Source organism: Tachyglossus aculeatus, unplaced genomic scaffold (assembly GCF_015852505.1).
Source record: "Tachyglossus aculeatus isolate mTacAcu1 unplaced genomic scaffold, mTacAcu1.pri SUPER_34, whole genome shotgun sequence".
NCBI lineage: Eukaryota > Metazoa > Chordata > Mammalia > Monotremata > Tachyglossidae > Tachyglossus > Tachyglossus aculeatus.
Window position 1 is genome coordinate 4,030,500 of NW_024044839.1, and position 15,588 is coordinate 4,046,087.

The 15,588-nt window shown below is 52.2% G+C and overlaps 1 protein-coding gene across 1 annotated transcript in view; it reads right to left on the reverse strand.

The window, feature by feature from the left end:
* The window catches only part of DNAH17 (dynein axonemal heavy chain 17), a 91,317-nt gene that overhangs the window by 64,886 nt on the left and 10,843 nt on the right, over window positions 1–15,588 (reverse strand). The window contains 10 exon segments of the mRNA XM_038741904.1: window positions 961–1,215; window positions 1,332–1,514; window positions 2,923–3,066; window positions 5,498–5,635; window positions 5,911–6,014; window positions 7,254–7,362; window positions 8,863–9,009; window positions 11,769–11,964; window positions 14,049–14,317; window positions 15,155–15,271. Of these exon segments, the coding sequence (XP_038597832.1) occupies window positions 961–1,215; window positions 1,332–1,514; window positions 2,923–3,066; window positions 5,498–5,635; window positions 5,911–6,014; window positions 7,254–7,362; window positions 8,863–9,009; window positions 11,769–11,964; window positions 14,049–14,317; window positions 15,155–15,271 (1,662 nt within the window).

Sequence of the window (15,588 nt, forward strand, 5' to 3'; positions counted from 1 at the left end):
CCAGTGAAGTGAACTCCTCACTCTAGGTTTCAAGGCTGTCCATCCCCTCGCCCCCTCCTACCTCACCTCCCTTCTCTCCTCCTCCAGCCCAGCCCGTGTTCTCTGCTCCTCTCCCGCTAACCTCCTCACTGTACCTTGTTCTCACCTGTCCCGCCGTCGACCCCCGGCCCACGTCCTTCCCCTGCCCTGGAATGCCCTCCCTCCACAAATCTGCCAAGCTAGCTCGCTTCCTCCCTTCAAAGCCCTACTGAGAGCTCACCTCCTCCAAAAGGCCTTCCCAGACTGAGCCCCTTGTCCTTCTCCTCCTCCCCATCTCCCCTGCTCTACCTCCTTTCCCTCCCCACAGCACTTGTATATATATTTGTACAGATTTATTACTCTATTTTACTTATATATATTTATTAATCTATTTTGTTAATGATGTGCATATAGTTTCAATTGTATTTGTTCTGACGATTTTGACACCTGTCCACATGTTTTGTTTTGTTTTTTTGTCTGTCTCCCCCTTCTAGACTGTGAGCCCGTTGTTGGGTAGGGACCGTCTCTATATGTTGCCGACTTGTACTTCCCAAGCGCTCTGCACACAGTAAGCGCTCAATAAATACAATTGAAGGAATCACCCAAGTGATATTTATTGAACGCTAACTCTGTGCAGGGTACTGCACTAAATGCCTGGGGAGCGGCCACTACAACAGAGTTGACAGACACATTCCCTGCCAACAACCCGTGGGGCTTAGAGGAAAGAGCCTGGGGCCCGGGAATCAGGATGACCTGGGTTCCCGTCCCGGCTCTACCCCTTGTCTGCTATGTGACCCTGGGCAAATCACTCCAGTTCTCCAGGCCTCATCCGGAAAATGGGTGTTTTTAAAAACCCCAGAAATCAACCGGCTGATGATCTGGAGGGCGAAAGTGGACCTTAGCGTAAATGGTGAGTAGTTTTGGGGGGCAGGGGGAGGTCACCTGCTGCTGGAACATGTCGAGGGTGGGGGGCGAAGGGGGGAACGCGTCTTCGCCCCGGGCCTCCAGCTCCTCGGGGGTGCAGGTGCGCCCGTAAGTCAGGAAGTGCTGCATGAACTGGTGTGGGATGTCGGTCCACAGATAAGAGTACTTCTCAAACGAGTCCTCGTACTCCTCCGCCTGCTTCATGGCGTTTACCGCCCGCCCGATCACCTCCTCCCTCATCTCCAGCAGCTCTGAATCGTCCTCTAGGTCCACCTGCGGAGGGGAGGGATCGTGTGGCATCATCCGCACTCCTCCCCCTGCCCCGTCTCTCTCCGGGACCGGTCCCGCCACCAGCTTGCCGGGAGACCTCAGAGTGGGGAGCCCCCCACCTTGTAGCCGAGCTTGTCCCGGGCCAGGCGGGGGATGAATTTGGAGGCGTTGTAGATGTCATTCATGAGGCTCTCTAGATCCTCCAGGAAGCCCTGGTCGGCGCCCAGCTCCAGGGACGGGTTGTAGGCCAGCTCGCCGCCGTCCAGCTCCAGCCGCACCTCGAACAGCGGGGCCGAGCTGCCCTGGGAATGGACCCCCCCCAGCCCGGGAACAAGGGGCGTCAACCCTGCTGCCCTCCTGCCCCAGCATGGTCACCCCCCGGGCAGGGTCTTGGGCTCTGGCCCTCCCTGCTGGCCCTCCAGAGCTGGAAGTCCTCAACACAACCGGCTGGGCCCTCCTGACCGGACCCTGGGCCTCGCAGTTGTGGGCTACAACTCTCTCTCTCTCTCCCTCATCTCTCTTTCCTCTTTCCCTTCTCCTTCACCTCTCTCCCTCATCTCTCTCTCCTTTCTCCTCATCTCTCGCCTCTCTCCATCTTTCCCTCTCCTCTTCCTTCTCTCCCTCATCTTTCTCCTCTCCCTCATCTCTCCCTCCTCTCTCCCATCTTTCTCTCCTCTCTCCAATCTTTCTCCTCTCCCTCATCTCTCTCTCACCTCTCTCCCATCTTTCTCCTCTCCCTCATCTCTCTCCCTCCCTCATCTCTCTTCTCTCTCCCATCTCTCTCCTCTCCCCCATCTCTCTCCCATCTCTCACCTCTCTCTCAACTCTCTCTTCTCTCTCATCTCTCTCTTCTCTCGCCCATCTCTCTCATCTCTCTCTCCTCGCTCTCTCTTTTCTCCCTACCTCCTCCAGGCTGCCCTCTCTCTCCCCTCTCTCTCTCTTTTCTCCCTACCTCCTCCAGGCTTCCCTCTCTCTCCCCTCTCCCTGGGGCTCCATCCCTCCCTCTCTTCATCCCCACTTGCCCCACTTTTGACTCTTCTCCTCACCCCCGTTTCCCTTCCCCCTTTTTTATGGTATCCGTTAGGCACTTACTACTGTGACAAGCACTGTTCTAAGTGCTGGGGTAAATACGCATTTTATCAGGCTGAACCCAGTCCTTGTCCCACAGGGGGCTCACAGCCATAATCCCCATTTTACAGCTGAGGGAACTAAGGCTCAGAGAAGTTAAATGACTTGCCCAAGATCATACAGCAAAGTGGCAGAAGCGGGATTAGAATCTAGGACCTTCTAACTCTCAGACCCATCCCCTATCCACTAGACTACGCTGCTTCTCTGCTACTGTGTGCTGAGCACTAGACTAAGTGCTTGGGAGAGTCCACTAGAACAAAAGAACAAATTCCCAGGCCACAGAGGTGGACTCCACGTCGATCCGTCAGGCCGGCTAGATTCGGGCCTGGAGTGCTGCCTGCTACCGGGAGTTGCCCACTCCTGGAGCCCCGTTGAAACCAATTTGGGCAGCGGAGCGCTCAGTACAGTATTCTGCACATAGTACGCGCTCAATAAATACGATCGAATGAATGAATGCCAAGTGCTCTGATGGATAAGACTTTAACAACCCCGGGATCACCTCCCCCTTCATCCAGCCATGCCCTCGGGAGGGCCCTCCCCCCATTTTTGAAAATGTCCCCCGTGGGGGAGACGGCCACATACATCAAGAGCCATGTTGTTCAGGAAGTACTGCAGCGATTTGTGAATAAACTTGTTAAATCCCTCCAGGACCTTGTTGTCAATGTAGGCGACGTATTCCTTCCACGGGGCAGTTGCCGTGTCAGCTCTGAACAACGCCGCATTCTCCTAATAAAATATAATAATAATAATGACATTTGTTAAGCGCTTACTATGTGCAGAGCACTGTTCTAAGCGCTGGGGGGGGGATACAAGGTGATCAAGTTGTCCCACGTGGGGCTCACAGTCTTAATCCCCATTTTACCGATGAGGTAACTGAGGCTCAAAGAAGTTGAGTGACTTGCCCAGACATGTGGCGGAGCTGGGATTCGAACCCATGACCTCTGACTCCAAAGCCCGTGCTCTTTCCACTGAGCCACGCTGCTTCTCTAAATATAATCACAGTGGTATTTTGGAAGTGCTTACTATGTGCCAGGCAGTGTAATAAGCGCTGGGTTGGATCCCAGGAAATTGGGTTGGACGCAGTCCCTGCCCCATGTGGGGCTCACAGTCTCGATCCCCATTTTACAGAGGAGGTGACTGCGGCGCAGAGGAGTGAAGTGACTTGTCCAAGGTCCCACAGCGGACAAGTGGTAGAGCGGAGATTAGAACCCATGATCTTCTGACTCTCAGGCCGGGGCTCTAGCCATTAGGCCATGCTGCTTCTTGGGCGGGAAGACAATGTCTGGGGGGGGGTGACCGGGTCCTGCTACTGCAGAGAGGCCAAACCAGAGCAGGGAAGTGGGCTGGATAATAATAATAATAATAATAATAATAATAATAATAATAATAATGACATTTACTAAGCGCTTACTATGTGCAAAGCACTGTTCTAAGCGCTGGGGAGGTTACAAGGTGATCAGGTTGTCCCACAGGGGGCTCACAGTCTTCATCCCCATTTTCCAGATGAGGGAACTGAGGCCCAGAGAATTTAAGTGATTTGCCCAAAGTCGCACAGCTGACAGTTGGCGGAGTTGGGATTTGAACCCGTGACTTCTGACTCCAAAGCCCGGGCTCTTTCCACCGGGGGCCCCCAAGGAATGGGGGGGGGGGGGGAGGGAAGGGTGAGAGAGTGCGGATGGTTCAGTGCCAACCAACCCTGCTCCTGTAAAGACAACTCCACCCAGATCCCGTGGTTCAGTAGGGGACAGGTGGGTTCTGAGGTGAGTGATGGCTGTTCTCTGTCTCCCCCTTCTAGACTGTGAGCTCACTGTTGGGTAGGGACCGTCTCTATATGTTGCCAACTTGGACTTCCCAAGCGCTTAGTACAGTGCTCTGCACACAGTAAGCGCTCAATAAATACGATTGATTGATTGATTGTGGGTCCTACTGGAATCCCAGAAGACCCTTCCACCCCAGAGACCCTTGAGAGGCCGTCTGGTCCTGGGCCAACCTTGGGCCTGGGGGTCACTCCCCAGGCCACTGACACCCACTCTCCATTCTGAAGAGTGGAAAGAGCCCGGGCTTTGGAGTCAGAGGTCATGGGTTCAAATCCCGGCTCCGCCAACTGTCAGCTGTGTGACTTTGGGCAAGTCACTTCACTTCTCTGGGCCTCAGTTCCCTCATCTGTAAAATGGAGATGAAGACTGGGAGCCCCACGTGGGACAACCTGATCACCTTGTAACCTCCCCAGTGCTTAGAACAGTGCTTTGCACATAGTAAGCGCTTAATAAATGCCATCATTATAAGAGGTGAAAAATGGGCGGGCTCCCAAGAGCCAACAGGGTAGAGAGCCTCCATCTTGAGCGTTCCCTGCTCTGGTCAGAGAAAGGCCCGGAGGCCGACTCACTTCCCTACCCATCCAAGGGGTGGGTACCCAGGACCACCGAGCCTTTGGGACGAAGACCGGCCCACCCTGGGCCGGCCCATTCATCCATTCAATCATATTTATTGAGCGCTTACTGTGTGCAGAGCACTGGACTAAGCGCTTGGGAAGCAGTGTGGCTCAGTGGAAAGAGCCTGGGCTTTGGAGTCAGAGGTCAGGGGTTCAAATCCCAGCTCCGCCAGCTGTCAGCTGTGTGACTTTGGGCAAGTCACTTCACTTCTCTGGGCCTCAGTTACCTCATCTGCAAAATGGGGATTAATACTGTGAGCCGCCGTGGGACAACCTGATGACCTTGTAACTTCCCCAGCGCTTAGAACAGTGCTTTGCACATAGTAAGCGCTTAATAAATGCCATTATTATTATTATTATTATTGGGCAGTCCAAGTTGGCAACATATAGAGACGCTCCCTACCCAACAGTGGGCTCACAGTCTAGAAGGGGGAGACAGAGAATGAAACAAAATATATTAACAAAATAAAATAAATAGAATAAATATGAGCAAATAAATAGAGTCATAAATTCATACTGGCCCAGGCCCCAGGGTCCCCTCGGGGGGACTCTGGCCTCCACCCCCAAAATGGGAGGAGGCCGGTCCTCACCCGGGTGATGCCAGCAGCCGGGCCCAAGGCAGACGGTCGCTTCCCAAGCTCTGGGCGGCCTGGGCTGACCGCGCCTCCCCCTCCCCAAGGTCAGGGGTCTGGAGGAACGGGGGCGGCGGTGCCTAGGGCCCCTTACCGTCACCATGGCAACGATCTTCTGCCCAGCGTCCTTCACGGCAGTGTAGCGCTTGTTCAGGGTGGGGACCCTCCCATCCACGTCAAGCAGGGCTTCTTTCTTGTCCTTCCTCTCAAACATCGGGCTGGCGGACCAGTCCTGAGGAGGAAACGTTAGGGGCTTGTGGGTGCTGTTGGGTGGGTGGGTGGGTGGGTGTGAAGGCGGGCCAAGTCACTTAACTTCTCAGCTACCTCATCTGGAAAATGGGGATGAAGACGGTGAGCCCCCCTGTGGGACAACCTGATCACTTTGTAACCTCCCCAGCGCTTAGAGCAGTGCTTTGCATAGTAAGCGCTTAATAAACGCCATCATCATCATCATCACTGTGGGGGGGGGGGAACATCCGCTGGGGGATCCGGCTGACCCCGTCTGACCTGCATGACCTGGACGATGGTGTCCACGTTCTGTTTGGCTTTCTGGATCCTGGTCTCCAGATCATAGAGCAGGTCCCTCATCTCCTGGATGTACTCCAACACCCCTAAGGAGGACAACGGGGGTTGTTCCGTGCTCACCGTGTGCCGCCCGCTACGCTCAGCACCGGGGCAGGGGCAAGGATGTCGGGGGAGGACGGAGGCTCAGCCTGGGGTGGGAGGCTGAGGAGAACGGGCGCTCCATCCTCGTTTTATAGAGGAGGAAACTGAGGCTCAGAGGGGAGGGCGCCTTACCCAAGGTCCCGGAGCGGGAGGTTGGAGAAGAAGCACAAAGTGGGCGAGCTTGGGAGACTTCCGATTGACCAGCCGGGGCCGACCCGGGAAGCCCCCCGACACTGAGATCAAAACCGGGAGGAGCGGTGCGGCCCAGTGGATAGAGCGCGGGCCTGGGGTCGATCGGTCAACAGTATTTATTGAGCGCTTAATACCATAAGCTCCTCGTGGGCCGGGGATGAGGCTGCCCACTCTGTTCTGTCGTACTCTCCCAAGCACTTCGTACAGTGGGTAGGGACCGTCTCTATATGTTGCCAACTTGTCCTTCCCAGGAGCTTAGTACAGTGCTCTGCACACAGTAAGCGCTCAATAAAGACGATTGAATGAATGAAATGCTCTGCGCACAGTTAGTGCTCAACAAATACCACTGATTGATTGATGTCTGTCTGTCTCCCCCCCGGACTGTAAGATCGTCATGGGCAGGGAACATGTCTGCTTATTGTTAATAATAATAATAATAATGCTAATAATAATGATGATGACATTTGTTAAGCGCTTACTATGTGCAAAGCACAGTTCTAAGCACTGGGGAGGATACAAGGTGATCAGGTTGTCCCACGTGGGGCTCGCAGTCTTCATCCCCATTTTACAGATGAGGGAACTGAGGCCCAGAGAAGCGAAGTAACTTGCCCAAAGTCACACAGCTGACAAGCGGCAGAGCCGGGATTCGAACCCATGACCTCTGACTCCCAAGCCCGGGCTCTTTCCACTGAGCCACGCTGCTTCTCAGTGTATTGGGCTCTCCCAAGCGCTTAGTCCAGTGCTCTGCACACAGGAAGCGCTCAATGAATACGATTGACTGTTACACTGTCCTCTCCCAGGTGCTTCGTCCAGTGCTCTGCCCACCGTAAACGCTCAATAAATACCATCGATTGACTGACCGACGAGCAAATCCGTAGGAGCGCGAGCCTCGCTTCTCGGTCACTGCCACGGGTGGGCAAGGTTGGGGGGGGGGGGGGGCTGCCCGCCCCCCAGGCTGAGGGCTGTTGTTTGGATGCCCCGGGAAGCGGTACCTTCGCTGTTCCAGAACAACGTGGTCTCCGCTGCTTGCAGCTTCACGTCAATCATGGCCAGTTCTGCCTCGATGAGGGGGAACTCTACCGGCAGGATGCTGGTCTTTATCTATGGGATGGAGCAGGCGAAGGGCATCTAGCCAAGGGCCCATCCCTTCCCCTCCCCCTGTTTAATATAACAATAATAATTATATTATATTATATTAATTATATTATAATTTTCTAGACTGTGAGCCCACTGTTGGGTAGGGACCATCTCTATATGTTACCAACTTGTACTTCCCAAGCACTTAGTATAGTGCTCTGCACACAGTAAGCGCTCAATAAATACGATTGAATGAATCATCATCATCAATCGTATTTATTGAGCGCTTACTATGTGCAGAGCACTGGACTAAGCGCTTGGGAAGTACAAATTGGCAACATATAGAGACAGTCCCTACCCAACAGTGGGCTCACAGTCTAAGAGGGGGAGACAGAGAACTAAACCAAACATACTAACAAAATAAAATAAATAGAATAGATATGTACAAGTAAAATAAATAGAGTAATAAATATGTACAAACATATGAATTAGAGTACTTGGTAAGCGCTTACTATGCACCAGGCACTGTTCTCAGCGACAAGTTAATCGGCCGACACAGTCCCCGTCCCACAAGGGACTCGTGGTCTTCAGCCCCAATTTTACGGACGAGGCAACTGAAGCCCAGAGAGGTGAAGTGATTCGCCCGAGGTCACACAGCAGACAAGGGGCGGAGCTGGGATTAGAACTCAAATCCTTCTGACTCTCAGGCCCCGGGCTCCATTCAATCGCATTTACTGAGCGCTTACTGTGTGCAGAGCACTGTACTAAGCACTTGGGAAGTACAAGTTGGCAACATATGGCCACATCCACTAGGCCACATACAGTGCTTAGCACATAGTAGGTGCTTAACTAATTCTGTAATTATTCTTAATGTTATTATTATACCGTGCTTCTCCAGCAGCTCAGTCCAGTGCTCTGCACGCAGTAAGCGCTCAATAAATACGATTGATTGATTGAATGGGCCCACCAGTTTGCTGCGCTAAGCACTGTACTGAGTGCTGGGGAGGATGCGATCAGATGGGGCCCAGTCCCTGACCCACTGGGGGGTCCCGCTCTAAAGGGGAAGGGCAAGGGGAGCATCTGGGGCGAGGAGAGGCTTGTGCGGGGAGATGGTCCTTGGGCTTGGAGTGGAGGCCGGGAGGCCGGCGGGGAGGAGGCTGATACTTGTACATATCTATTCTATTTATTTTATTTTGTTAATATGTTTTGTTTTGTTGTCTGTCTCCCCCTTCTAGACTGTGAGCCCACTGGTGGGTAGGGACTGTCTCTATATGTTGCCAACTTGTATTTCCCAAGCGCTTGGTACAGTGCTCTGCACACAGTAAGCGCTCAATACATATGATTGATTGATTGATTGCTTAGTACAGTGCTCTGCACACAGTAAGCGCTCAATAAATACGATTGATGATGATGATGATGATTGATGCGGTCGAGTCTAGGCACGTTGGGGGACGTTGGGGAGAGGGGCAACCGGGGTGGGAGGGCACAAACCGGGAGCCCCCCTACCCCCTCAGTCCGGCTCACCTTGTTGTACCAGCCGGCGATCAGCTGCAGGTTGCCCACAAACTTGCGAAAGGTCTCGTTCTGTGCGAAGAGAGTCTCGGCGCTGGTGGGGATCGCTTCCTGATGCTGAAAGTTCAGGTACTTCACCTCCCGCAGCACAGCCACCAGCTGCAGGGGGACACGGTGGGGGGCATGGTGGGGGACAGGGCCCTCGGCCACTGGAGGGTCACCCCCGGGACTCTGGGCCAAGCCCCAGGGCCTGGTAACACAGAGAAGCCGTGTAGCCTAGTGAGTGGGGCCGGGCCCTTGAGTTGTGAGGACTCCGACTCCATCCTTCAGCATGCAAAATGATCGGGTGAGATGATACGGAGAAAGCGTTTTTTGTATTTTTCCCTATGGGATTTGTTACTAGGTGCCAGCCACTGTAATAATAATAATGATGATGCCATTCATTAAGCGCTTACTATGTGCAAAGCACTGTTCTTAGCGCTGGGGAGGTTCCAAGGTGATCAGGTTGTCCCACGGGGGGCTCACAGTCTTCATCCCCATTTCACAGATGAGGTAACTGAGGCACAGAGAAGTGAAGTGACTTGCCTAAAGTCACACAGCTGACAAGTGGCAGAGCTGGGATTTGAACCCATGACCTCTGACTCCAAAGCCCGGGCTCTTTCCACTGAGCCACGCTGCTTCTCTGTACTAAGTGCTGGGGTGGTTACAAGCCCGTCGGGTTGGACACTGTCCCTGCCCCGCATTGGGCTCACCGTCTCAATCCCCATTTGACAGATGAGGGAACTGAGGCCCGGAGAAGTGAAGTGACTCGCCCAAGGTCCCACAGCAGACGAGTGCCAGAGCCGGGATTAGAATCAGTCGGCTGGGTGACCTTGGGAAAGTCACTTCGCTGTGCCTCAGTTGCCCCATCTGGAAAATGGGGATAAAGACTGAGAGCCCCACGTGGGAGAAGGGCTGTTTCCAACCTTGTACCTCTCTTAGCGCTTAGTACAGTGCCTGGCACACAGTCAGCAGAGAAGCAGCCCGGCCTAGTGGAAAGAGCCCAGACTTGGGAGTCAGAGGCCGTGGGTCCACCACTTGTCAGCTGTGTGACCTTAGACAAGTCACTTCACATCCTCTGTACCTCCATTCCCTGGGGATTAAGGGATTATGGGGATGAAGACTGTGAGCCCCACGTGGGACAACCTGATCACCTTGCATCCCCCAGCGCTTAAAACAGTGCTTTGCACATAGTAAGCGCTTAACAAATACCATCATTATTATTATCATCACTCCCTGTAAAATGGGGATTCAGACTGTGAGCCCTATGTGGGAAAACCTGATCACCTTGCATCCCCCCAGCGCTTAGAACAGTGCTTTGCACATAGTAGGCGCTTAACAAATTCTATCATTATTATTATTATCATTCCCTGTAAAATGGGGATTCAGACTGTGAGCCCTACGTGGGAAAACCTGATCACCTTGCATCCCCCAGTGCTTAAAACAGTGCTTGGCATATAGTAAGCACTTAACAAATGCTATCATTATTATTATTATCATTCCACGTAAAATGGGGATTCAGACTGTGAGCCCTATGTGGGAAAACCTGATTACCCCAGTGCTTAAAACAGTGCTTGGCATGTACTAAATGCTTAACAAATGCTATCATCATTATTATTACCATTCCCTGTAAAATGGGGATTCAGACTGTGAGCCCTATGTGGGACAACCTGATTACCTTGCATCCCCCCAGCGCTTAGAACAGTGCTTTACACATAGTAAGCGCTTAACAAATGCTATCATCATTATTATTACCATTCCCTGTAAAATGGGGATTCAGACTGTGAGCCCTATGTGGGAAAACCTGATCACCTTGCATCCCCCCAGCGCTTAGAACAGTGCTTTGCACATAGTAAGTGCTTAACAAATGCTATCATCATTATTATTATCACTCCCTGTAAAATGGGGATTCAGACTGTGAGGCCTATGTGGGAAAACCTGATCACCTTGCATCCCCCCAGCGCTTAGAACAGTGCTTTGCACATAGTAGGCGCTTAACAAATGTGATCATTATTATCATTCCCTGTAAAATGGGGATTCAGACTGTGAGCCCTATGTGGGAAAACCTAATTACCTTGCATCCCCCCAGCGCTTAGAACAGTGCTTTGCTCATAGTAGGCGCTTAACAAATTCTATCATTATTATTATTATTATCACTCCCTGTAAAATGGTGATTCAGACTGTGAGCCCCATGTGGGAAAACCTGATCACCTTGCATCCCCCAAGTGCTTAGAACAGTGCTTTGCACACAGTAGGCGCTTAACACATTCTATCATTATTATTATTATCTTTCCCTGTAAAATGGGGATTCAGACTGTGAGCCCTACATGGGAAAACCTGATTACCTTGCATCCCCCCAGCGCTTAGAACAGTGCTTTGCACATAGTAAGCACTTAACAAATGCTATCATCATTATTATCACTCCCTGTAAAATGGGGATTCATACTGTGAGCCCTTCGTGGGAAAACCTGATTACCTTGCATCCCCCCAGCGCTTAGAACAGTGCTTTGCACAAAGTAGGTGCTTAACACATTCTATCATTCTATCATTATTATTATTATCTTTCCCTGTAAAATGGGGATTCAGACTGTGAGCCCTACGTGGGAAAACCTGATTCCCTTGTATCTACCCCAGTGCTCAGAACAGTGCTCGGCACATCCTAAGTGCTTAACAAACGCCATTATAATTACTACTGACAAATAGCATAAAAAGAGAAAAGGGTCCCGGGCCAGAGGCGTCTGCCTCCCGGGGAGGGATGTTGCCAACTTGCACTTCCCAAGCGCTTAGTACAGTGCTCTGCACACAGTAAGTGCTCAATAAATACGATTGATTGATTGATTGATGGGGTTGGGGGGGGGCAGAGGGGGCCAAAGACTGACCTCTTCGCTGAAGTTGACGCGGAGGAGGCCCGTCTGCTTGTGCCTCTGCATGAGGGGTTGTTCCAGGTTAAAGTGGCACTCCTGGTCCACGCGGGCAACCCACTCGTCGTACACGCGCTCCCGATACTTCCACAGCAGGGCCATCATCTCCTCGTACTTTCGGTACACCAGCTTGGCCTCGGGGCCGGACATCACCCTGCCGGGCGGGGGGACAAAGCAGGAGAAGGCCCGGGGCGTGAGGCATATCTCAGTCGGTCGTATATTTTGAGTGCTCACTATGTGCAGGGCGCTGGACCAGTACAACCTAGTTGGCAGACACGTTCCCCGCCCCCAGCGAGCTTACAGTCTAGAGGGGGAGACAGACATTAATATAATAAGGACGCAAATCCAATTACCCTGGACTTGCACACCGTGAGCCTCAGTTCCCTCATCTGTAAACTGGGGACTCATCTATCGTATTTCATCATCGATCGTATTTATTGAGCGCTTACTGTGTGCAGAGCACTGTACTAAGCGCTTAAGGCGCTTAAGGGACTAAGGCGGTGAGCTCCATTTGGGGCAGGGAACGGGGCCCATCTGACCAGCTTGTCTTTCCCTTGGTGCCTGGCACATAGTAAGAGCTTAATAAATATCATCAAAACAAACTCAATGTCCTTGGGCCTCATTGCCCTCACCCGCAATAAGGGGGTTAAGACGGTGAGTCCCATGTGGGACAGGGATCCGTCCATCATCATGATCATCAATCGTATTTATTGAGCGCTTACTATGTGCAGAGCACTGTACTAAGCGCTTGGGAAGTACAAATTGGCAACATATAGAGACGGTCCCTACCCAACAGTGGGCTCACAGTCTAAAAGGGGGAGACAGAGAACAAAACCAAACATACTAACAAAATAAATAGAATAGATACGTACAAATAAAATAGAGTAAAAAAAATATGTACAAACATATATACATATATACAGGTGCTGTGGGGAAGGGAAGAACTACCCTAGTGCTTAGTACCATGCCTAGCATATAGTAAGTGTTTTAATAAACATCAAAACAAATTCAACTTCTCTGTGCCTCGGGGACCTCAACTATAAAATGAGGATTCCGACTATGATCCCCATGTGGGATGGGGACTGTGTCCCTCCTGATTAGCTTGGCTCTCTCCCAAACGCTCAGTAATAATAATAAGAATAATAATAATGATGATGGCATTTATTAAGCGCTTACTACATGCAAAGCACTGTTCTAAGAGCTGGGGAGGTTACGAGGTGATCAGGTTGTCCCACGGGGGGCTCACGGTCTTCATCCCCATTTTACAGATGAGGTCACTGAGGCCCAGAGAAGTGAAGCCACTTGCCCAAAGTCACACAGCTGGCAATCAATCATATTTATTGAGCGCTTACTGTGTGCAGAGCACTGTACTAAGCGCTTGGGAAGGACAAGTTGGCAACATATACAGTGCTTAGAACAGTGCTTTGCACATAGTAAGCGCTTAATAAATGCCATTATTATTCTATAGAGACGGTCCCTACCCAACAGTGGGTCTAGTGGCAAAGCCAGGATTTGAACCCATGAACTCTGACTCCAAAGCCCGGGCTCCTTCCACTGAGCCACACTGCTTCTCACAGTATTCATTCATTCATTCAATCGTATTTATTGAGCGCTTACTGTGTGCGGAGCACTGTACTAAGCGCTTGGGAAGTACAAATTGGCAACATATAGAGACGGTCCCTACCCAACAGCGGGCTCACAGTCTAGAAGGGGGAGACAGACAACAAAACAAAGCATATTAACAAAATAAAATAAATAGAATAGTAAATATGTACCAGTAAAATAGGGTAATAAATATGTACAAACATATATACAGGTGCTGTGGGCAGGGGCGAGGGGGAGAGGAAGGAGGGGGCCCAGTCCGGGAAGGCCTCCTGGAGGAGGTGAGCTCTCAGTAGGGCTTTGAAGGGAGGAAGAGAGCTAGCTCCAGAGGTGGTCGGGTGCTCCAGCGCTTAGAACAGTGCTCTGCACATAGTAAGCGCTTAATAAATGCTATCATTATTTTTATTCTCCCCCGCCTTGGGGAAGGGGAGCCGGGGAAACCCGATGTCTTAACGTTTATGGTTTACTAATCCAGCCCGCTGGAGCTCCACACAGAAAGGGGATTTTCTTTTTTTTTTTCCCCATTCAATCGTATTTATTGAGCGCTTACTGTGTGCGGGGCACAGTACACACAGTACAGCGCCGGGCGCGTAGTAAGCGCTTAATGGGTGCCATTAGAAAGCAAAGCCGGCTCACGGGTGGTCGAAATGTCGCAGGTCTCTGACGGCGGCCTGGAGCCGCTCCTGCAGCATCAAGCTCCACTGGAGCCGGCCCGCTACGGGGGGCATGTTCTTGCTGACGGCGGGGGCTTCGGGGCCGGTGGGCACGCTGCCCACCTGGGCGTCGTACAGGACTTTGGCACTGTCCAGCTCCGCGTCAAACATCTCCAGCAGCGTCGAGTAGCGGGGCACAACTTCCGCCAGGATCAGGGGGTGCTCCAGCAGGCCCCCGAACATGTGCATCAGCTGGAGGGCGAAGGGAGACGGGTCCCGATCCACACGTGGGAAGACAAGACCTCACGCCCACGTCGGTCGTTGATTTCTTTCTATTAATGTCCACCTCCCCCTCTAGACTGTCGGCTTGCTGGGGGCAGGGAATGTAATGATGGCATTTATTAAGGGCTTGCTACGTGCAAAGCACTGTTCTAAGCGCTGGGGAGATTACAAGGCGTCATCATAATCAGCAATCGTATTTATTGAGCGCTTACCGTGTGCAGAGTACCGTACTAAGCGCTTGGGAAGTACAAGTTGGCAACATATAGAGACAGTCCCTACCCAGTAGTGGGCTCACAGTCTAAAAGGTGTCAGGTTGTCCCACGGGGGACTCACAGTCTTCACCTCCATTTGACAGATGGGGGAACTGAAGCCCGGAGAAGTTCATTCAATCATTCATTCAATTGTATTTATTGAGCGCTTACTGTGTGCAGAGCACTGGACTAAGCGCTTGGGAAGTCCAAGTTGGCAACATCTAGAGACGGTCCCTACCCAACAGTGGGCTCACAGTCTCGAAATGAAGTGACTTGCCCAAAGTCACCCAGCTGACAATTGGCAGAGCCGGGATTTGAACCCATGACCTCCGACTCCACAGCCCGTGCTCTTTCCACTGAGCCATGCTGCTTCTCATGTGACTGCTTATTGTTCTACTGGACTCGCCCAAGCGTTCAGTACGTTGCTCGGCACGCGGGAGCCCCTTGGGACGTACTCCCAGATCGACTGGCATCAGCAGCCGGCTCGCCCGGGGAGGTGGGAGGGGGTCGGTGCCCCTGGGTCCCCCCGGCCGCCCCCCGCATCGCCCGCCCGCACCTTCGCCCCCGACTCGATGGAACTGCAATCCTCAAACGCTTGGCAGAAGATAGTGGCCAGCCGGTGATCCAGGTCCTTGATCTTGATCTGGAAGTTGGCGTAGTCTTCGTCAAATTGCTACGGGGAGAGGGTAGACCAGGCCGGAGGACAGGTCAGTCGGTCCCGTGTCAGGGAGAGGGCACGACGCTCCCCCCATAGCGTTGGCCCCAGCAGGGTCTGGTGAGACGCCGAGACCCGGCCCACGCCCTCCCCCCACCTCCTTAATAATGATGGTAGTAATAATAATGATGATGGTATTTGGTAAGCGCTTACTATGTGCCAAACACTGTTCTAAGCGCTGGGATAGATGCAAGGTGATCAGGTTGTCCCACGTGGGGCTCACAGTCTTTTAGAATCCCCATTTTGCAGCTGAGGTAACTGAGGCCCAGAGAAGT